General features: G+C 42.2%; 1 protein-coding gene across 1 annotated transcript in view; it reads right to left on the bottom strand.

The window, feature by feature from the left end:
• Nucleotides 1-885: 885 nt before the first annotated feature.
• LOC132817889 (potassium channel subfamily K member 16-like) overlaps nt 886-25,055 on the bottom strand; it is a 68,854-nt gene continuing 44,684 nt past the window's right edge. Inside the window, exon 5 of the mRNA XM_060828411.1 lies at nt 886-964. Coding sequence (XP_060684394.1) covers nt 924-964 — 41 coding nt within the window. The 3' untranslated portion in view covers nt 886-923. The remainder of the gene's footprint in view (nt 965-25,055) is intronic.

Below are 25,055 nucleotides of genomic sequence, written 5' to 3'. Positions count from 1 at the left end.
GTGAGCAGTGACCCCTAAAGACATGCATGGGGATCCCCAGAACCGACTGAGAAGTGAGCCCTGGAGCTGTGTGTGGAGTACTGGAACAGGGTAAGCAGTGAGCCCTAGAGCAGTGCGTGGGGAGCCCTGGAACAGAATGAGCAGTGAGCCCTGGAACAGTGCTTGGGAACCCTGGAACAGAGTGAGCAGTGAGTCCTGGAACAGTGCGTGGGTAGCCCTGGTACAGGGCAATCAGTGTGTGGGGAACCTCGGAATAGGGAGAGAAGTGGTCCCTGGAGCAGTGCGTGGGGAGCCCCGGAACAATGCGAGTAGTGATCCCTGAAGCAGTGCGTGGGCTTCGAGTCCTGGAACAGCATGTGGGGAAGAAGCCCCAGAGCATCAAACAGGTAGTGAGTCCTGGGCAGAGACCCAGCACCTGGGAGACAGCCCTGATATTTACCTTGGAGCAGCTGAGTATCAGTACGGAGCACACTGGCACTTGGGGCAGTGCGGGGATGGCTGTTGGACTGGGGTCTGGCGTGGGTGGTCAGACCATGTGCGGAGGCCCTGCGATGAGCTGCTACACTGTAATATCTATTTGAAATTTCCTACCTTACTGCAATGTCAACCCTTTAATGATATCCTTTTAAAATTATTTTTCACCTCTGCAAGTAACACAACTACTTTTATTGCTCTGCTGTCTCCAAGAATTGTACCTAAGTACTTGTGTCTTAGATATCACCATGAGAAGGCAGACATTGTAAAAGCTTTTCCTTGTACCTCTACAATGGAGTACTTGTGATAATAACAGGATATTGTATATTGAAAGTGAGAAGCACAATTAGAGATGATGCTACTTTCAGCTTTGATGACAAGCAGCTCAGCAAATGGGCACCACAATAATGATCAGCACCATCTCCACATGCAAGGACATGCAAGTGATTCTATTTCCTCTGGGTCACTTCCAGTTGTGTACCACTTTGTCCTGTAAAAGAGAGGAGAGTGTGTCAGTTAGTCTGTGTGGGTGAGATGGCTGTCATATTTGAACAGATCGGCATTCCATCTGTGGCACAATGCATTTCAAAATTGTGTGAATTTCCATGTTACTCTTGCAATGGTTGAAAAATTGCATTGCCAATTTACATATTGTTATGTTTCAGAAATATTTAAATTTTGGGGAGTTTTTTGCCCCCTGTTTGTCAGGTTTTCTATCCTGTCTTCCCTCCACACATTCAATGTTTCTTCATGCCACAGACCTATTTTTATCAAGAGACCAGGCAATGACCTGCACTCAGGTCCCAGCTGTATTTTCTAACCAGGCAGTGGGGGAAGTGCTTTTGTGTCTGCTGATTCTGGATCTAATCCCATTGGGAGGCACAAGTGTTCCATCAGCACCTCCCCCAGCAGGCTTTGCTGAGGTCAGGAGCTCACTCTGCACAGAATGTCTGAGGATGACCTGACCTCTGCCATTCTGAGTAAGTCACAATGTGGTGAAAGCAAGCAGAGATAACAATCAATTTCCAAGGACCCCAGAAAATTACATGCGCTTCAGATTTTTAATAGAAAACAATTATTCAATTTTCAAACATAGAATATGTTATTGAGGTAAGAAGGGGGATAGTTTATTAACTGCAGACTCAAAAATACTTCCTTTGCAAAAACATACCAGATGGTCATTATACATCTACAATGACAATCAATTCACACATCTCAAAGAACTAGGATGTCACTTTGTCAACATAATTTTATTTCTGCAATTGTGAAGTGCAGATTTGTGGTTGACAATGACTCAAGGGATACAAAAGGATTACAAGCTTTGCTAATGATATACAGCAATTTCTTCGATAATAATTCAACACAGGCAAGGAAGTGCACCGAGTATGCAGAGAGGGAGCTATAGTGAATATTGGCTTGGATTTTCCAATGGCAAGTTCGTTGTTTCTGCAACAGAGATAGGAGTGCACATCCAGACCCAGCAGAATCTCTGACAGAGCATTCACCAATGGAATTGTGTGGAAAATTAAAGATTCCAGTGGGCATTTCCATCCACCTGGAACTCTTTGAAAATATCCACTTCAATTGCAGAATTCAGAGTGTTCTGTTGCAGTTAAGTTGACTGGCTAAATTACCATTCACACCCACCTATACCTCCTCCAGGCCAACACCTGTTCCAAACCACCACCCAGACCCTGATTTGACATTTGCACTCGCCACCAGACCAAACCCCTCCCTCCAGTTCCTGACCCTCACCTTCTGCCACCCCCACCCGACCCTGACACTCCCTTCCCTGTGACCTAACAATCCCCCTCCCAGAGATCCAACTTAATCCTTTCCCTGGGACCCGAATCCCCTTCTCCCTCTGGTAACAAATACCCCCTCTCAGCCTTGAACCCAAATTCATCCTCTCCATTGAGACTTGACACACCCCTTCCCTCAGGACTTCATACTCACCCTCTGACCCCGGGACTCCACACACACAAGCGCTCTACTGTGACACAATACTCCCCTCTCATCCCAGGACCCGATGCAATCCCTCCTCTTTGTGATACAATGTTCTCCCTACCCCCTGATACTCTACACCCGTCTTCTCTGGCATTGATACATCGAGACCAAATGCCCTTTTCACGCTGTTCCCGATATCCTCTCTCATTTGGATAATGACCATCCACCCTGTCCACTGGGACCCAACTCACCCATCTCATCCAGGAGTTAATAGCCCTCTCCATCCACTCAAACTGATACTCAGTCTCCCCCACTTCTGGATTCAACACATGTTCCCTCTCCCTGGGATCTGACACTACCTACCTCTCTGAGAGCCGACATCCCCTCTTACCCCAATACCCGACATCCAGGTCCTGACAACTCACCTCGGCTGGACCCAACACACTCTTTCCCCCTGACACTCCTCTGCTCTGCCATTAGATTCGACAATCTCTCTCTCCCCAGGTCCTGACACCCCCTTGGCGAAATGAAACCCCGTCCTACTCACCACATCCAATAAACTTCATCCATCCTAACCTATCCCAACAATCACTTACCTGGTACCCTTACAACTTGTACCCTTTTGGACTATGCTCTTTTTGACATCCTAACTACCTAGCACCATAACTTTGTATCAATTTGGCATTCTACCTTTCTGGCACCCTACTTACCTAGCACCCAACCTTCCTGGCACCCTGGTAACCTTTTAAACCTGTCATTCTGGCACCCACTGAACCTGGCACACTTCCCACCCTTCACCCTTCCAACCTGGCATCCTAACCTTGTCCTTATCCTTTCACAGGAGCTGTAAAAGTGGGGGTCTGTACTGCTGGACATTTCAAGCACAGAATATGGCAACCATTGTCGTGAAAAAGGGTGAGTAATTTGCCTCCCCCCTACCTAACCTCCAGAACACAGCCCGATAAAATATCTGCTCCACATTTCTGCAGGAGCTATCCTCTGACTCCCCTGCCAGAAATGTAGAACTGTTTCTTAACGTAAGTAATTTGAAGCAGAATGGCAATCTGGCTGTGACTGCCCCTCGTAGGAAAATCTGGCTATTAATTCTCAAAAGTTAAAATGATTGACTGTGGATGAATTGCAAAATCCATGATTTATGGTCGTTCTTTCATATTGCACCATTATCCAAGCATGATGCTGACTGAAACATCCACGGCATTGTCCAAAGCAAACTCTGAGTGAAGACACTTGGCTGATGCAGAAAGCAGGCAAATTTCAGTCTTATATAAATAACATTCTACAATTGTTTAAAATCAGCCCACTGGCTCATCACTAATCTCAGTGCCAACAGGTCAACACTGCTTACGGATAGGGCCAGAAGTCAAAAAAAGTGAATAGATTAGATTCCCTACAGTGGGGAAACAGGCCCTTCGGCCCAACCAGTCCACACCGACCCTCCGAAGAGTAACCCACCCAGACCCATTTCTCTCTGACTAACTGACCTAACACTATGGGGCAATTTAGCATGGCCAATTCACCTGATCTGCACATCTTTGGACTGTGGGAGGAAACCGGAGCACCTGGAGGAAACCCACGCAGACACAGTGAAAATGTGCAAATGCCACACAGACAATCACCTGAGGCTAGAATCGAACCTGGTACCATGGGGCAGCAGTGCTAACCACTGAGCCATGGTACTTTAACCATACCCTCAACCAGCTTTCATTGCTCATTGAAGAAGCAACAAAGAGCTATAGCAGCATTTGGATTATGGAATAAATTGGCTCAAAAATTCTTTTAATATGTCTTAAAAATGTAAATAATCTTAATAATTGAATAAGACTTTGCTCACTAACTTCTGTTATTATCTCCTGCTTGCCAATTCCCAATTCCAGGTTGTAGTCTCTCTTTCCCCTTGATTCTCCCATTTGTCTGTTCCATCCCTTAAACCTTCGCCATGAGCAAGAGCCTGGGAGAGGAACAAGGGGTGGTGTGGAGGAGAGTTAGAGGGAAGCAGTGAGCAGAAGGGATGGGTAGAAGTTAGAGAGGATAGCAGTGATTGGGAGAACAGTGAGCGTGAAGTTCAAGAAAGGATTTGAGGAGCAGGAGGATTGGGGAAAGGAGATGGTATGCGGAAGATATAGTGAGCAGGGGGTCAGGGAGAGGAGATGGTGAATCAGATGACAGGGAGGTACCAAGCATGAGGGTTGGTGGTTACCAGAAAGTTCTAATATAGTTTTTGACTTCACATGAGTGAATTTGGCAATTAATTTCATCTGATTAATCATGTTAGACTCTGCACAGTTACCATTCCATTCCATCATGGAAGCATTGATCAGTTCTTTTTTTGTGGCAGATACTGGCGGGAAGTTTCACTTAATCACCAGTGTGGCTGTAATAAATAGGAGTGTTGCCTAGCTGAACAATAGTATAATTTAGAGGAACATGGGTCTGGATATTGCATCCACCAGTTGGTATGTTTTGGGTGAGGGGACTTGTAATGTAGGCTGCACAGCCAGCCCACCATATTCCCAAACCCTGAACTCACCTTCATAGCACGGAGGGTGGGTGAGCATTGAAATTAGCACCCTGTCACCTTGACCTCCTTCCACCTATCCCACCTCCATCGCCCCTCCCCCAAGTCCCTCCTCCCTACCTTTTATCTTAGCCTGCTTGGCTACTCTCTCTCATTCCTGATGAAGGGCTTATGCTCGAAACGTCGAATTCTCTATTCCTGAGATGCTGCCTGGCCTGCTGTGCTTTGACCAGCAACACATTTTCAGCTGTGATCTCCAGCATCTGCAGACCTCATTTTTTACCCTGTCAACAAAGCCTACATATAGAATTAAGGATTGACTGAGCTGGTTAAAAGCTCAATCAATCTCTATTACTACATTGCCCACATAATAATGAAGAGTCAGGCTGTTGTGGAGTTAGCTGATCCAGAGGTGTGTCTGAGTCGGGTGATTAAAAATATGCATGACATGGGTAGAAGGAGAGTGGGATTCATAACATTTATAAACTGCAGAACGTAAGGAGGTTGCTATCATTTAGAGAGCTCCTTACCCATCAGGGCACATGTTGAGAATATATCCCACTACTTCCTTCCCACCTGCACATTCTTTAAAAGCCACCACTCTTGCCTCCTTCTCCCATTACGGAGATTATGGAAGATGATGTTGTAGGTTTAAAAACAAGTTATTGGAACCCATTGTGAACACTGTCCTCAATACTGCTGGGACGATGCTAGACATACTAGCATCATGTGTGCATGTTCAGGGCAGCCTTACCAGTTGGTTTTTCAATTGATCGATTGTGTGGGTTCAAGAGAGCTCATCATACAAATCAAATTCTTAATTGGTTCCTAGGTAAGTGGCTACAGACTTGTGCTTATACAATAGTGCAGAAATATCCAGCCTGTATGGAGAAGTTACAGAAAATCTCTTAGCAGATGTTCTCACATTGCTTCCCTGCAAACTATTCTCTTTAAGTTCCTTGGTGAGAAGGAAAACAGGGAAAACCAACACTTTCACAGACACTGAAAGTGGGAGGTTCTCAACCAATGTATGAAAGATAGCATCGGTGTGCCACAAACATTGCCTTGTCAACAGAGAATTGGAAGGTTTTGAAAGAAAGCTGAAAGAAAACAACTCCCCACCATCTGTGATTAGAACTTGTTTCTCTGATTATTTCTTCGTTCCCTCTCTCCCCTTCATAATGTGTACCTTGTCTTTTTTCATTGTGTGTCTGTTTATATTTGTATGGAATTCTAAACAAAAGATGTAGATTTAAGTTATAGATTGTAACTTAACTCATGTATCTTTCTTGCCATTGATTAAAAATAGTTTGATTTCAAGCAATAGTGATTTTCTTTTCAATTAAAAATCTGATGTGCACATTACACAGTTGATAAAATTGGATATTTCAGTAGGTTAATTAGACTTTCACATTTGTGATGACTCCAAGAATAGTGAGGCTAGTACTAGTGCACTACTTTAGTGAGTCATGACCAGCAGTCCCTCTAATTTATACTTCCCATTATAAATTAAGCTCTTTGTGTTGTACCAACTTCTAAAAGCAGAAGCTGATATGTCAGCATACTGGTTAGGTTGCACACCATTGTTGGTGACAGTAAATACAAGTTGTTTGTGCATGTTCAACCTAAGGATGATAAAGGAAAGTAGCCAAGGGATTACCTTTTCTGCCCTGGTCAGATCAATTAACCTTTTCTGGTGCTTGTGGTTAACTTAATTACAAAGGTATGCAATAGTCTTTCTCCTGTATGCTTATTCAGGATAATTAATTAACCTTCTTTTCTGCTTTCTTGCAGTTCTGTGTTCCCTTCTGCTAGGTACGCCTTTGGAAGGTTTATTTTGAAAGAGCCTCAGTATTACGCATGATTCTCCAATTGAACTACCCGACATTCAATTCACTATGACTAACAATGTTTAAATTAGCTATAGCTCTCTCATCTGGCTTCTGAAATCATCAGCTATGCCTGGGTTTTTAAAGACAGCACTCTAAATTACTTAATGCCTGCAGAACACCTCTATCTTACATGGATGGAATTCATTGAATTGTCTTGGGATTTAGAAATGAAATAACTGAAAAAACTTTAGGCAGGTTCAGAGTCAGAAAAGGTTGCCGGATACATGCCACATTCAAGGTGGAAATTCTGTTGTCTGTGGATTTTTGCTCATTTTAAAATGTCATAGAGACGTACAGCACGGAATCAGATTCTTCGGTCCAACTAATCCGCGATAACCAGATATCCTAAATTAATCTAGTCCCAGTTGACAGCATTTGGTCTATATCCCTCTAAACCAGATGTCCTTTAAATGTTGTAATTACATCAGCCTCACCACTTCCTTTGGCAGTTTGTTCTATACACACACCACCCTCTGCATGAAAAAGTTGCCCCTTAGGTCCCTTTCATACCTTTCCCCTCTCACCATAAACCTATGTCCTCTAGTTCCGGACTCTCCCACCCCTGGGAAAAGACCTTGCTTATTTATCTTATCCATGCCCCTCATGGTTTTATAAAACTTTGTAAGGTCACCCCTTATTCTCCAAGGCTCCAGGAAAAATAGCCCCAGCCTATTCAGCCTCTCTCTATAGCTCAAACCTTCCATCCGTGGCAACATCCTTGTAAATCTTTTATGTTTCAAGTTTCATGATATCCTTCCTTTAGCAGGAAGACCAGAATTGCACACAATATTCCAAAAGTGGCCAAAGCAATGTCCTGTACAGCTGCAACATGATCTTCCAACTCCTGTACTCAATACACTGACCAGAAAGGCTGGCTTTTAAACTTAACACTATTATTGCTCTTAGCCATTTGCTGATTATAATTGATGTGCTTGATACTGGAGGGTACAAAACAAGTTACACTAACAAATGGATATTTTGCACATTTCATTCGCAAAACTTATAACAATCAAATTGTACCCTGCTGTGAGTTACTTTCAGTTCTAGAATTGCTATTATTACCCCGGCTCAATTCAAAACAATGTTAGCTACGCACGCATTCTTTGTTTGTACTGCAGAAAATAGCAAAGAGATTTCATTAAGACTATTTAATGCTGCATGACATAAGTATCCAGACGTTTGGGAGACTGCTAGTCTACTGTTTAGAAGGGAGATATTTTTCTCCATTCGACTGAAAAATTCAACAATCTGATTGGAAAATAAATTAAAATGTTATAAATGACATAACAACAAAACAGGCAAGACTTCATCAGGCAAAGACAAAATGAGTGTAGTTTCTGTATGAGTTACTTGTTTGTTGTCTGGCAGCTTGGTCTATAAATATTTGTCTGTATGTGTAAAACAAAGCCAAATGCACATCCTTGAATGCTATCCTTGGATAGCTGTACAACACATTGAGAACAATAGAAAATTGAGTGGTCTCAAATAAATACTGCATTCTGAGAATAAATCCAAATTCAGATCATCATATATTAAAATATACATTGGGAATGTTATAAATAGCTTATTTAAATTCCAGGAAATACATATCTGAGAGGGGGTAAATTTTTCTTTTTACTTATATCACCACAACTTGTTCCATGATTTTAATTAAAGCTTGTTCACTTTTGTGCATGCATCTTTTATCTGCTCAGAATTCAAATTGGGCAGTTTGCTCACATCAATTATCAATTGCCTCTCAGCACTCCAAAAAACTGGAATCTTATCCTTTGCCAATTGCCATCCTTTCTGTTAAAATATGTTCAGTTCTTAAAGCTTAATTTTTGTATTCATTCAAGTGAATCTGATCATTGGAGACTGGGCTGACATTTATTGTCCCTCCCTATTTGCCTTATCGAAGGCAGAACTGAGCTTTCTTCTCGAATCAGTGCTGTCCTTTGGGTGTAGAGCAACCAAGGTGTTCTTGGAAAGTGTGTTCCAGGATTTAGAACAGTAATATTCAGGAGAATCTTATGTTTTATCCGAGGTATTTCAAGATTTATGGAAGCTTTTTTACCACGAGGCCTAGTGAATATTCTTGCTGCAAATGTGCAGCATTAACTACCAATCCCACCCTGTTGCATTCCTTACATTCAACTCCAGCCTCAAGTTACCATGTGCCATTCCCAGAAAACTCACCACTCAATGGATATCTGTTAAAAGACCAGAATTCCTTACACTTGCACCTTCTTTCAAAGGCTTCTGTGCACAAAGATAAGTGTTAGCAATCTGGCATTGCCTCTTACCTGCAATGTTATGGTACATCAACCACAAATTATCACTGCCCATGACTCTCACTGGCATGGCTGACACTCCTGACACTTACAACTCTAATCCCTCATGCTCATCACTGTGTAACCAATTGGCCATGCATTTTACCCGTCTGCAGGTACATCCACCCGAAAATCCTGTAAGTCTGAGCTATCCTGTCCCCATTGATCACTACAGACCCATAACTTGATATTGTCCAGTCAGGCAACTTCAAATAGAGGCAAACAAACAGACCAGTCCAAACACCAAGCATTTATTTACAGTGTGCAACAGGGACAACAAACAAAACCTATAGAGGCTGAAGATCACCTGACAATGTAAACTAGATTTTGGTATCATGACCAACGAATATTTTCCAGTTTACCTAGCACTCAGCTCTCATTTATTAGAAACAGTTGTCAATGAGGTTCTGTCTGACTTATGGTGCCCATCACAGCCAAACTCTGTCATGGACAAGGACAGCTTCCTCCTCCTCAATGTCCCTAACTTCCTCCTTAGAAGACTGTTTGCACTTCCTCCAGCACCTCAGCATCCATCACATCACCTCGTGGCCTGCTCCAATTGTGCAGATCATAGTATATCAGGATGATGTAGCACACAATGTCTAGACCATACTGGGGCAAATGTTAATTGCCATACATCAACCTAAGCCTGGTTGTTGTGATCTTGCTGCATATGGGCATGGAGTGCTTCAGTATCTGACAAGTCATAAATTGTACATTGCATAATTATTACCAAATATTCTCACTTCTGTCCATGTGATGGAGGGAAGGTCATTGATGAAACCACTAAAAATGGTAGGGCCTAAGGCACTCCCCTGAGGAACTCCTACAGAGATATGTTGGAGTTGAGTTGAGTGACCTTCAATAGCCTTAGCTATTTTCCTTTGTGATAGATGTAGCTCCAGCCAGTGGAGTTTTCCCCATTATTCTAATTGTTTCCAACTACATAAGTTTGGTCAAGCTCCTTGATGCCACACGCAGTCAATTGTTACCTTTATTCAAGGGCAGTCACACTCTCCTCACCTTTGGAGTGGGGCTTTTTTTTTAATGTTTGCACCAAGGTTGCAGTAAGGTTAGAGGTTCCATGCCCCTGATGAAACTCAAATTGAACTAAGTGATCAGGTTATTCCTTTGCAACTGTTGTTTGATAGTACTGTCCATGTTCCCTTCTATCACTTCAATGTTGATCAAGAGTAGACTGATGGAGCAGTCATTAGTTGTGCTGGATTTGTTCTACTTTTTGTGTATAGGACACACCTGAGCAATTTTTCACATTTGTTGGTTATATACCAGTGTCGAGAGTGTGGTGCTGGAAAAGTACAGCAGGTCAGGCAGCATCCAATGAGCAGGAGGATCGACGTTTCAGATAGAAACCATTTATCAGGCATTCCTGATGAAGGGCTTATGCCTGAAACGTCGATTCTCCTGCTACTCGGATACTGTGCTTTTCCAGCACCACACTCTCAATGCTGATCTCCAGCACCTGCAGTCCTCACTTTCTCCCGGTTATATTCCAGTGTTTACCTGGTACGGGTATGGCAATTTCTGGAGGACAATTCTTCAGTACTATCACCAAAATGTTGTCAGAGCTAATAACCTTTGCATTATCCAGTGTGTTTGGCTATTTCTTAATATGATGTGGAGTGAATTGAATTAGCTAAAGACTGACCTCTGAGATTATAGGAACTGCAAGAGACTGCAATGGATAATCCCTCAGCATTTCTAGCTAAAGATAAATGCAAATACTTCAGCCTTATCTTTTACACCATTGTGTTGGCTTCCCAATTGATGAGGATGAGGATATTTTTGGACCCTTCTCCTTTTGTTAGTTGATTAATTGTTCATCACCATTTATGACTGGATGTGACAGGACTGCTGAGTTTAGATTTGATCTGTCGGTTGTGGGATCACATAGCCTTGTCTATTGTTGTTTCTGCTGATGTGTTGTAGTTCCACCAAATTGGTACTTCAGTTTTGAGTATGGTTTGTGCTACTGCCACCCTCCTCATTGAGCCTTGGCTGATCTTCTACCCTGGTAGTAATTGTAGAGTGGGAATATGTTCTTCCACTGAGGTTCAGCATTGATTGCCAGCATTTGCTGTTCTTTTGTTTTGTTTAATGTTAAGCTGGAATTGATTCTATTGATCTAACAAAATATGTAGAGTCAATTGAATGCAAAAGCATATATGTTCAGATTAAAACTTATGTGTTTAATGATCTAAGTCCCTAAACAGGAAGAAAATTAAAACATTATTTGGTTTTTCTTTCCCTGCATGATAAAGGGAGCATTAATAGTGCACTGGTTCAATCCTTTTGTTCAAAATGACAGAAGAAAAATAACTGAAGAATGATCTTCATCAAATTGTACGTGCTTCCCGGAGCATAAGCTGTTTTCTTTTGTTCAAAAGTTGGATTTGGCCTGATAAAATCATAAGGGAGCAAGGCGTGTGGAATTTCAGCACAGCAACTACAAAGGGATGTGGGGGTGTTGTAACAGGCTTGGTTTTTCATTCAATAACATCGGACATTATAGAGAGGCATGACCTAGAATCAGATGTTGTAGTGTTTGCAAAATAGTGTTCTTCAGATTAATTGTCATATTTTCCTTGAGATAACACCAACGCAGTGAACATTATTTAGCAAACACATTCAGTGTTAACATGCATTTAATGTCATCCTGAATCTTTGTTTATTTGTTCATCCTTGGGATATGGGTTCTGTTGTATCCCAACCCTAATTGCCCTGGAGAATATGGTGGTGAACCGATGTGTGGGCTCAGAGGGTATCTTGTACATAATGTACAAGCCCATGTATCCATTGCTCTTATATTTCTGAGTGGCAGATGTCATGGATTTGGATAATGCTGTTCAAGGAGCTTTGCTGAGTTACCGCGATGCATCTTGTAGATAGTAGACAGTGCTGCCACTATGTGTCAAACATTATGGGAATGAATGTAGGAAGAGGTGGATAGGGAGCCAATCAAACGGGTTGCTTTGTCCTGGATGGTGTCAAGCTTCTTGAGTGTTTTTGGAGCTGCACCCATCCTGGCAAGTGGGGAATATTCCATTACACTCCTGGCTTGTGTATGTAGATAGTGGACAGGCTTTGGGAAGTCAGGAGATGAGTTACTTGTCACAGAATTCCTAGTTTCCTGTCTTGTAGGCATAGTGTTTATATGTCAGGTCCGGTTCAGTTTCACCGATAACCTGGAAGATGTTGAGAAAGGGAGATTCGGTGATAGCAATGCCATTGAAGTCCCGGGGAGAGAGTTCAATTCTGAGATTGGAATTTCATTTTGTAACATTTGTTCAATCAAAGTTGAAGAAGGATTTCATTATTTCTTTATAAATGAACAGTATTTTTAATCTCAAATAGTTTATTGGTAGCTTCCTTTAAAGGATTAATAACATGCTAAGATATAGGCTGTGAACATTGTTAGGAGGATTCCAACATGATTCCAACACGTGGACTGGGAAACAGCCAAGGGCCACTGTTTCAACATTCCTCTGCACTGTAATGTTAATCCAAAGATAGCACAGACCACACAGCAGAGAATTCTTATGTAGTTATTTATAAATCACTCTGTCACTCCTAATTGAAACAATCAGACATTCCATCTGTAAGACATGGATTAATTTGTCAAATGGACATATATTCGATGGCAGCAGTTGTGCATGCCTGGCGTTGCTATTTTATTTGAGGCTGTTGGTCTTAATAAAACATTAATCGGTTTGTCAGACATAAACAATTTTATAGATTCCTTTTTTGAGTAGTTTCATGTTTTCTATGCAGTTTTCTTTAGCCATTACAGAACTTTACAGTATGACTTCACAGGCAGTGTTGAGATGAGTATGGATCCCACTATTTCTATTCTCAAACCTCTGATATTATATGAATATTTTTGTGTGTGGTGGTTTGGATGTTAGGTTCATGTTTCTAGCAAGTTAGACCCACTACAACTTCTTAAAACTTGATAGCTGCACGCCATATTTTATAAAATAGTTAGAAGAAATGCAAGTCATTGTTGTTAGGTGGGATTACTGCCTTTGAAAATAGTCATGGGAAATGATCATTTCTGAATCCTGCACACTACTTGCTTTGGCACGATCCTCTGCAGGGCAACCTTCTAATTGTTCACCTCCAAAGATATTGATAGGTTAAGTAAGTAAGCATAGGTTGGCAAATAGAGTATAGAAGCATAGAAACATGGAAGATAGGAGTAGGGGTAGACTATTCAACACTTGCTCCACCATTCAATTGAGCTCAGTACCCTCATTCCATCTACTGCCTTATCTTTTGACCCTTCAGCAACAACAGCAATACCTACCTCCCTTTTGAAAACATAATCTTTTGACTTCAAACACTTTCTATGGTAGTGAATTCCACAGGCTCACTGCTCTTTAAGTGAAGGAATGTTTTAGTCACTCTTGGGCTGGCCAGCATTTACTTCCCACCCCCAGTAGACTTGAGAAGGTGAGCTGCCTCTTGAACCACTCCAGTTGATATGCTCTAGGTTGACCCACAATGGCCTTAAAGAGGGAATTAAAAGATTTTGACTCGGTGACAGTGAAGGAACAGTGATAAATTTCCAAATTAGGGTCGTGAGTGGCTTGGAGGGGAACTTGAAGGTGATGTTTGTCCCACGTATCAGCTGCCCTTGTCCTTCCAGACAGAAATGATCATGGATTTGGTAGGTGTTGTCAAAGGATCATTGGTGAATTTCTTCAGTACATCTTGTTAATAGTACACACCGCTACTACTGAGCATCGGTGATGGAGGGAGTGCTTGTCGTACCAATCAAACATGCTTCTTTGTCCTGATTGTGTCAAGTTTCTTGAGTATTGTTGATGCTGCATTCATCCAGACAGGTGGGGAGTATTCTATCATATTCCTAACTTTTGCCTTATCTATTGTGGACAAACTTTGGGAGTCAGGAGGTGAGTTACTTGCTGCAGTGTTCCTAGCCTCTGACCAACTCTTGTTGTCACTATAATTATGTAGCAAGCCCAGTTGAGTTCCTGGTCAATGATAATCCTTAGAATGTTGATAGTGGGAGATTCAGTGATAGTAACACCATTGAATGTCAAGAGGCCAAGTTGATGTCTTATTGGTGACAGTTATTACCTGGCATTTGTGTGGTATGCATTTTACTTGCAACTTTTCTATGCATGCCTGGATAAGTCCAGATTTTGTTGCGTTTGATCTGCTTCAATATCTGAAGACTCATGAATGTTGCTGAATATCATCCAATCATTGGCGAACATCCCTACTTCTGACCTTATGATGGAGGGAAGGTCATTGATTAGATTAGATTAGATTACTTACAGATTAGATTACTTACAGTGTGGAAACAGGCCCTTCGGCCCAACAAGTCCACACCGACCCGCCGAAGCGCAACCCACCCATACACCTACATTTACTCCTTACCTAACACTACGGGCAATTTAGCATGGCCAATTCACCTGACCCGCACATCTTTGGACTGTGGGAGGAAACCGGAGCACCCAGAGGAAACCCACGCAGACACGGGGAGAATGTGCAATCTCCACACAGTCAGTCGCCTGAGTCGGGAATTGAACCCGGGTCTCAGGCGCTGAGACAGCAGTGCTAACCACTGTGCCACCGTGCCGCCCACATTGATGAAGCAGCTGAAGATGGCTGGGCCTGGGACACTACCCTGAGGAACTCCTGCAAAGGTGTCCTGTAGCTGAGATGACTGACCTACAAAAACCACAATCATCTTTCTATGTGCCAGTATAATTCTTACCATTGGAGGGTTTGCTCCCGATATCCATCGACTCAAGTTTTGCCAGGGCTCCTTGATGCCACACTCAGTCAAATGCAGCCTTGATTCAAGGGCTTTTACTCTACCTCACTTCTGGAATTCATCCCTTTTATCCATGTTTGAACCAAGGCTGTAATGGGGTCAGGATTTGAGGGGCCCTAGCAGAACCCAGACTGGACGTCACTGAGCAGGTTATTGCTGAGCACTGTTGATGACACCTTCCATCATTTTACTGATGAACAAGAGTGGACTGATGGGTCAGTAATTGGCCTGGTTGGATTTGCCCTGCTTTTTATGTACAGGACATACCCGGACAATTTTCCAAATTGTGGTAGATGCCAGTGTTATGACTACATTGGAAGAGCTTGGCTAGGAGAGCAGCAAGTTCTGGAGCAAATCTTCAGTACTATTGTTGGAATGTTGTCAGGGCCCATAGCCTTTGCAGTTTCCATTTACTCCAACCATTTCTAGATATGATGTGGAACGAATTGAATTGCTGAAGATTGGTGTCTGTGATGCTGGAGACAACTGGAGGAGGCTGAGATGGATCATCCACTTTGCATTTCTGTCTGAAGATTGCTGTGAAAGCTTTAGCCTTATCTTTTGCACTAATGTTTTGGCCTCTTCCATCATTGGGGATAATGATATGTGTGGAGCTTCCTCCTGCAGTGAGTCATTTAATTTCCCAGCACCATTCATGATGGAATGTGGCAAGACTGCAGAGCTTAGATCTGATCCATTGATTATGGGATTGCTTAGCTCTATCTATTACTTGCTGCTTATGATGTTTGGCATGTACGTAGCCCTGTTTGGTAACTTCACCAGTTTGATACCTCATTTTTAGGTATGCACGATACTGCTCCAGGCATGTCTTTTTATACTCTCCATTGAACCATGGTTGTTTCCCTAGCTTGGCGGTAATGGTTGAGTGGGGGATATGTTGGGCCATGAGGCTCCAGATTGTGCTAGAGTACAATTCTGCTTCTGCAGATGGCCCACAGCGCCTCGTGGATGCCCAGTCTTGAGTTTCTAGATCTGTTTGCAGTCTGTCCCACTTAGTATGGTATACAATGGAAGGTATTCTCAATGTGAAGGTGGGACTTCATTTCCACAAAGACTGTGCGGTGGTCACTCTTACCACTCTTTTGGATGGATGTTTCTGCAGTTGGCAGATTAGTAAGGTTGGTAAGGATAAGGTCAAGTTTGTTTCTCCCTCTTGCTGGTTGCCTTGCTACCTGCCACAGATCCAGTCTAGCAGATATTGATGTATTGATTTGCTATTGTCATATTTAATGAAATACAGTGAAAACTGTTGGTTTGTGTATTCTACAGGCAGACCGTAACATTCAAAGTGTATCAAAGTGCAAGATATAGTGTTACAGATGTAAAGAAGGTGCAGAGAGAGAGAGAGAGAGAGAGAGAAATCAAAGCTAACATTTGAGAGGTCTGTTCAAAAGTCTGATAAGAGCAGGGAAACAACTGTTCTTTAATCTGTTTGTGCGTGTATTCAAACTTTATTAAGATCTGCCCAAAGGAACAGGGTCTAAGAGAGTATAACTCGGGTGGCAGGGGTCTTTGAATTAGGTTGGCTGCTTTCCTGAGGCAGCAGGAAGTATAAATGGAGTCAATGGATTGAAGACTGGTTTGTGTGATGGACTCGGCTGTGTTCACGATTCTCTGTGGTTTCTTGTGGGAAGAGCAGTTGCCAAACCACACATCCAGATAGAGTGTCCATTATGGAGAGTCTATAAAAATTGGGAAGAGTCTTTCTGGACGTGCCAAATTTCCTTAGCCTCCTGAGGAAGTTATGTCTTTTCAGAACTAATCGACCTGCTGCTGAGCCAATCTTGGTGGTGGACATTGAAATCCTCCCCCCCCCAGAGTACATCTTGTATCTTTGCCATCCTCAGTGCTCCCTTCAAATGTTGTTTAACATGGAGGAGTGCAGAGTCTTCAGCCAGAGGACAACAGGAGGTTTCCTTGCCCATCTTTAACTTGAAGCCATGAGACATCATGAGGTCTAGAGTCAATATTGAGGACTCCCAAGGCATCTCCCTCCCACCTGTACAGCACTGTGCCACCACCTCTGCTGGGTCTGTCCTGCCACTGGGACAGAGTATAACCAGGAATGGCGGTATCTGAGATATTGCCTTTAAAGTATGGCTATTCAGGCTGTTGCTTGACTAGTCTGTGAGACACCTCTCTCAATTTTACACTAGCCCCCAGATGGTAGTAAGGAGGATTTTGCAGGGTCAATGGAGCTGTTTTTGTCATTATCTTGTCTGGTGTCTGGATGGTACATCCAATTTCATTCCTTTGTTGAGGCTTCATAGTGATTTATACAACTGAGTGCTATGTTATGCCATTTCATATGGTAGTTCAAAGTCAACCACATTGCTGTGGGTCTGGAGTCACATGTAGGCTGAGGATGGAAGATTTCTTTTCCTGAAGGACATTAATGAACCAGCTGGGTTTACTTGGCAATTGATAATTATTCCATGGTCATCAGTAGATCCTTAATTCCAGATTTTTTTACTAAATTCAAATTCCACCATTTGCCATGGCAGGATCCTCAGAACTTTAGCTATCTTCCGCCTCGGAACACTTCAACCCCGGGGCATCAACGTGGACTCCAACAGTTTCCTCATTTCCCCTTCCCCCACCTCACCCCAGTTCCAAACTTCCAGCTCAGCACTGTCCCCATGACTTGTCCTACCTGCCTATCTTCTTTTCCACCTATCCACTCCACCCTACTCCCTGACCTATCACCTTCATCCCCTCCCCCACTCACCTATTGTACTCTATGCTACTCTCTCCCCACCCCCTCCCTCCTCTCATTTATCTCTCCACCCTTCAGGCACTCTGCCTGTATTCCTGATGAAGGGCTTTTGCCCAAAACATCGATTTTACTGCTTCTCGGATGCTGCCTGAACTGCTGTGCTTTTCCAGCAATACTAATCCAGTTTCTGAGTTAATAGTCTAGTATTAATATCATTACATCATTGCCCCACAATTCCTCCTCATCTCAATCCCAAAAGGTTTACTCCTCATCCTTAAAAGAAGACTCCTGTTCTGAACTCCCTCACCATTGGGAGCAGCCTTCCTGCATCTGATTTGTCTAGTGCTGTTAGAATTCCATAGGATTCTATGAGATCCCACTTCATTCTTTTAAACTCCAGTAAATACAATCATAAGCAACTCAATCTCTCATCATTTGTGAGTCCTGCCATCCCAAGAATCAATTTGGTAAACCTTCATTTTACTTTATAGCAAGAACACCTTTCCTTAGATAAGGAGACCAAAACTGCACACAATATTCCAGCTGTGGCCTCAACAATGCCCAGTATAATTGCCACTAAACATCCTTGTTCTTGTACTTGAATCCTCTCATTATGAAGACCAACTAAAGTCATAGAGTCAAAGAGATGTACAGCATGGAAACAGACCCTTCAGTCCAACCCATCCATGCTGACCAGATATCCCAACCCAATCTAGTCCACCTGCCAGCATCTGGCCCATATCCCTCGAGTTTGCCATCTTTATAGTCTGCTGCACCTGTGTGCTTACTTACAGCTAATGATGCACGAGGACACCTAGATCTCATTAAAGATTCCCCTCTCTTAATTTACAGCCACTCAAAAAAACAATTTGTCTTCTTGCTTTGCTATCAAAGTGGATAACCACACATTTTTCCACATTGTACTGCATCTGTCATCTCACAGAGGCAGTCTAAATCACACTGCAACATCTCTGCATCCTCCTTACAGCTCCCTCTTCCACCCAGTTTTGTGTCATCTGCAAATTTGGATACATTACGTTTAGTTCCATCATCTAAGTCTTTAACATATAGCTGGGACCCTAACACTGAGCCCTGTGGAACCTCACTCGTCACTGCCTGCAATTCAGAACAAGACCCATTCATGCCTACTGTTACACTACTCAAAATCTCATGTGCATTGATTTTACACATTAACCTCTTTTATGGGACATGGTTGAAATCCCTTAATATGGAGAAATGTGAAGTTGTCAATTTTGGAAGAAAGAACAAATGAACAGAATAATATTTAAATGGAGGAAAACTGTAGAAAGCTGAAACACAAAGGAACTTGTGATACTTGTTCATGAGACACCGAAAGCTAGCACACAGATGCAGCAGGTAATCAGAAATGCTAATGAAATATTGGCCCTTATTTCAAGCAGGTTGGAGTATAAGAGTAGGGGAATCGTACAGCAACTGTATAAATTGCTGGTGAGGCCATTTCTGGAGCACTTTGAACATTATTGGGCCCCTTATTTAAGAAAATATGTAATTTCATTGGTGATAGCTCAGAGAAGGTTCATTAGATTGATACCTGGTATGAAGGTATTGTCTTATGAGGAAAGGCTAAATAGGTTTGAATTTTACTCACTGGAGTCTAGATGAATGAGAGGTAATATTATTGAAGCACATAGGATTCTTAAAGGGACTTGACAGGATAAATGCTGAGAAGATGTTTCCTCTCTTGGTGGAGTCTATGACTAGAGGGCAACGTCTCACAATAAAGGGGTGGCAATTTATGATTAAACTGATGAGGAATTTCTTCACTCAGATGCTTGTGAGTTTTTGAACTCCTTGCCACAGAGAGATGTTGGGTCAGAGTTGTTGTGTATATTTAAAGCTGGAATCGATAGATTCTTGATCAGTCAGGAAATCAAGGGTTACAGGGAAAGGAGAGGAATGTGCACGTGAGGAATGTCAGATCAGCAGAGAATGGCAGAGAAGGCTTCAGAGGTCAGACGGCTGACTCCAGTTCCTATTTCTCATGGACTTGATGTCTACATGTCCGGTTAAGGATGTTGAGACTATAGGCCCAATCAGAGTGCCTGCAGCCTTCAGAAGGGGGGATGGGAGCCCCAAAGGCAGAGGTGAATGCACTGTTTCGAGAGAGAGGCTGTGGTGGATTTAATTCTTGAGATTAAACTGTGTTCATAGGCCATACCTATGGAGGGGTGTAGCTGTTGCACACTGACTCCAGTGCTTTCTTGCAGGGTAAGTAAACTATTTCCAGTTACTGAGTATTCTTTGACCTAAGCAAAATACCAATGTGTGCTGTGTCTCCAATCAGCTCACAACTGGGTATTTCATTATTCAAATTGATTAGATTAGATTCCCTATAGTGTGGAAACAGGCCCTTCAGCCCAACAAGTCCACACTGACCCTCCAAAGAGCAAGCCACCCAGTCCCATTCCCCGACATTTATCCCTGACTAATGCACCTAGTACTACAGGAAATTTAGCATGGCCAATTTACCTAACCTACACATCTTTGGACTGTTGGAGGAAACCGGAGCACCCGAAGGCAACCCACGCCAACACAGGGAGAATGTGCAAGCTCCACACAGACAGTTGCCCAAGGCAGGAATTGAACCCGGATCCCTGGTGCTGTGAGGCAGCAATGCTGACCACTGAGCAACTGTGCCACCCCAATTGATTCCTCTCAAATCAAAACATTTCCCTCAGCCTTGCTTTCAACTTCACCTTCAGAGGGGAGGACGATTTTGCACTTTGTAAATTATTTATACCTAATTCTAGCATAATTGCTTCTACACAATGAAACCCAAGCTCTGTTACATGCTAATGGAATCTATAATGTTGTCCAATTTCAGGGAGCTATTAATGTCATAATGAAAAGCATACTATTGTCTGTTGGGATCAACAAAAATTCACACATAGATAAATGGAACGAAGAAAGCTTTCACCCATGCAGCCCATCTCTATGGCAACATGAGATGCCTCAGATGTTCCAAATAACAGAAGTGTAAAATAATTATCTTTAACCTTAAAGCCCTTTAATTCTGAGACCCACATAAATAATTGATATCTTTAATGGAGTTAATAGTCCTCACTGAGACTCCCTGGTCCCACCAGGGAACCCAGTTGGCTATAAAGGTGCTTTAGCTTCTTTGATCGAGGAACTACATGAATAAAATAAATTCCTTTTTGAATTAAATGTTAGAGCTCCTAGCCTTACCAAAAGATCAAAGATGGGTAATCCATAATTTACGTTTCTTCCTTTCTAAGTCTAAATTCATTAAATAAACCTGGGTTAGCCTTTTAACTGAGGCAATGTTTTTCAAATTGGGGTTTCCTGCCTTGCCAAGTGCCAAATGAGGAATGTATCCCTACTGACATCTATGTTCCTGCAGCCACTTAACACTACTAATGGAGATGGGAACTTCTGCCCCTCACTCAGAGGAGCACTGACCTCAGACAGCTGCTGATTTCTCAGTAGTCCCAGTAGTGTAGTGACTAGGACAGAGGCTGCAGGTGGTCTCATGGTGAGGAAGGGTTGTGAGGAGCTTGGGGTGGGGAGGGGGGGGGGGAGGGAATGGACATCATAATGGAGACGTTGGAGGAGGATGGAGGTTGGAGATTACTTGCAGGAGGCAGACTTTGTGGGAGCAGGGTGAAACCCAATTTGGAGAGGACGGTGCTGAAAAAGATGCTTTCCCATCCATGGCCTATGTTGAGTGATGTTCAATTTCTGCCCTGGCTGAAGTTACTATGAAGGTCAACCTTCTCAATCTTGCGCTTCTTTGTGTCATGGCACCCCTCAGGTTAAACTCACCACCAGCTGTCTCTCTCTAATGAGAGAGAGGACTATGGTGACTTTATTTTTTACTTATTGTAAATTTAAACCTAAAAGGTTATACCTCTAAAACAGATTAATTATGGAGCCAAATATTTTTGACATTAGCTATAATATTTTTACAGTTTTAATTTCCCAAATTAATATACATTATATGTAGATTTGCACTCAAAGGAGTCTTGCAGTCAGTGTTTGATTCACTAATACTTAATTTAAGTAGTTTAGAATATGTAGATGCATTTACGGGTAAAGACTTGGTAGATACTGTAAAGCTGTAGATTTAACAATGAATATTTCATGTAACAAAGCATGTTAGAATAGGCTGGGTTCGAATGGGTTCTGAGCCAGTGGAAATGAAATAATTGAATTTTGTGAATATAGTGACCTCATGTGGAGAACATTTGTAAAACAAAATAATTGCTCCATATATGGTATTGGTCTTGGTGCACTGCTCTCCTTTCCAGCCATGCTACCACATTAAGCCTAAACAACACAACATTTTAGTGGAATATATCAGATGATTGTTCACAGAAAATTATTTGCCTGCTTTCTGTGTATCAGGGGTCATAATTCATAGTATGTTGATACCTTTTCAGATTAAAACACAAAATTAATCTAGCCCATCATCTGAATGTTTTCAATGCTTTGCCAGGCCTTATCAACTCTGCTAACGGGTTTTTGTGTGGAGCAGCAGGTTTTTACAGCATTGTTAGATACTTTGCATTACTGACAGTTGCATAAAAGCTAATGGTCATGTTCATTTTTATAATGTCGTTACTATCTTGGAAAGAGTCTGAATGTCCAGCAGTCAGTGAAGAGGTATAACTTCATGATTGCATTCCAGTGAAGCAATGGGAGTGAAAGTGGTAATTATATGTATTAATATAGCTGATTGGATAAAGATGGCTGCAATAAATTATCCTTAATCCTCTTCTCCAAACAGAAAGAGTAGAATTGTCACCATCTGCCCAACCAGAAAGTGTAGCTTCCAACATGCAAGAGTTGAAAAAAATCCTAAAACTACCACAAACACCTAATCAAGACTGGGTGGCATGGTAGCTCAGTGGTTAGCACTGCTGCCTCACAGCGCCAGGGACCTCAGTTTGATTCCAGCTTTGGGCGACTGTGTGGAGTTTGTATGTTCTCCCTGTATCTGCATGAGTTTACTCCAGGTGCTCCGGTTTCCTCCCGTAGTTTAAAGGTGTGCAGGTTAGGTGAATTGGTCATGCTAAATTTCCCATAGTGTTCAAGCATGTGTAGGCTTGGTGCATTAGTTAGGGGAAATGTAGAGTAATACATTTGATTCCAGCCTTGGGATACTGTCTATGTGGCGTTTGCATGTTCTCCCTATGTCTTTGTGGGTTCTTCACAGTGCTTCGGGGTGTGCACTTTGGAGATCTATGCAGCATTAAAAAAATGACAGGGAATGTTTAATACAAGCCTAGTCTACCCAACCGTTCCTCATAAATTAACTCACCATTCTAGATATTAATATAGTAAACCTTTTCTGAACTGCTTTCAATGCATTTATGTCCTCCTTTTGACAAGAGGATCAATACTCTCCACAATTCTCCAGATGTGGTCTCACCAATGCGCTATATAACTGAAGCATAACCTCCCCACTAGTGTATTCAATTACCTTGTAGTAAACAATGACATTCTATTAGCTTTCCTAATAATTTTCTATATTTGTATCATAACAGTTCATAATTTTCACAAAAAAAGTTACACAGATCATCTCAATTCTCAAAGCTCTAGAATCTCTCAACCTTTAGAGAATGTACTTTTTAATTCTTTCTGTTTTCCACACTCTGTTCCATTTTCCAAATCTTTACCATTCACTTCACCTATATATATCCTTTGTAAACCTCTTATGTTGTCTTCAAACTTAGTATCCTAACCATCTTTGTATCAACAGCAAATTTAGCTACTGTACCTTTGGTCTCTTTTTCCAAGATATTTATATAAATTGCAAAGAGTTGAGGCCACAGCACTGATCTGTGTGGTATATTAGTTGTTACTTCTTGCCAACCAGAAATGACCCATTTACACCTACCTCTCTGTTTCTTGTCAGCAAGATAATTTTTGCTCCATGCCAATATGCGACCCCCTACACCATGAGATTTATTTTCTACAATAAGCTGTGATAAACCCTCTCACATGTCTGCAAATGTAAATGCATGTTTTTTAATAAATATTTTTATTGAGAAGAAGATTTTGAATTCTTTTCAAAAATATAAAATTACTGCAAAATAATAGAACAATCTTGCAATATAACAACAATAACAGTAAACAAACTACTCCACAAACCATTTACACAATCCACACAAACTACAATTCAATAACTAACTAAATCAAATCTAAAAGAAATTAAATTAAACCGAGGTGAACCAAGGCAAACTAAATTAAATTATGTTGTTACAACACTCAGCACAATCCTACCAAAGCTCCCAATCACCAGGAGCATCAGTTGGCGTAGCCATATTTGTAGGTTAAAAACAAGGGCTGCAGATGCTGGATGAAGGGCTTTTGCCCGAAACGTCGATTTTCCTGCTCATCGGATGCCACCTGACCTGCTGTGCTTTTCCAGCACCACTCTAATCCAGTACCCATATTTGTGTGGAATTCTTCCTCCCAGGAGCCCCCAGGCTGCCAGACTCAGCCCTCATGGCTACACAAAGGCCCTAACCAATATAGCCAATAAGTCGGCGTCTATATGGTTCAAATGTCCAATAAAAAAGTTCTGTTTTCTGGTGCACCATATTTGTAAGTAAGTTCAGGGGGATGTGCTCCATAACTAATCTATGCCACCCTGACAGTCCTGGAGGATTTTCCGTCACCCCAGCTCATCAGAATGTTCTTCCTCGCACAAATGAAAAGATACTAAACAATTTCTTCCCATGCGTGTCCCAAGAGGGGAAATTTGGTGAACCCAAGAGGAGAGACACCGGATCTACCTTGACCTTAGTTCCCAAGACTCCTTCCAAACATTCGCTATAGCACCCCAATACCTATGAAGCTTGTGGCATGACCACAAGCAGTGAGTAAGAGTACCAACATCTATTTTACATTTGGGGCACATTGGCGACGCTCCTGTCTTAAATTGCATAAGCTGCTCTGGTGCCAAATAAACTCTGTGCAGTGTCTTCAATTGCATAATCTGCATCTGATTGCAAATCAAAATCTTCCTTACGTTCTCCCAAATATCCTCCCACCTCTCTAGGGAGATCTCCACCTCCAATTCCTGAGCCCACACAGTCACTTAATGTCCTTTGAGACACTACCTCCTAATAAATGAAAGAGGGTGCTGACCGAGAGAGTGCCCGTGGACCAAAGCTCTCTCCTCTCCATGTCCAAGTTATCGGGACTAACCAGTAATGTAGTCTTTTTCTGTATAAAGTCCCTAATCTGAAAGTTACAGAAGAGGTTCCTCCTAGATAGCTCATATTTCTGGTTCAGCTGCTTGAAAGTCATCATGGCC

This window comes from Hemiscyllium ocellatum, chromosome 8, assembly GCF_020745735.1.
Source record: "Hemiscyllium ocellatum isolate sHemOce1 chromosome 8, sHemOce1.pat.X.cur, whole genome shotgun sequence".
NCBI lineage: Eukaryota > Metazoa > Chordata > Chondrichthyes > Orectolobiformes > Hemiscylliidae > Hemiscyllium > Hemiscyllium ocellatum.
This window is presented reverse-complemented; position numbering and strand designations above follow the sequence as displayed.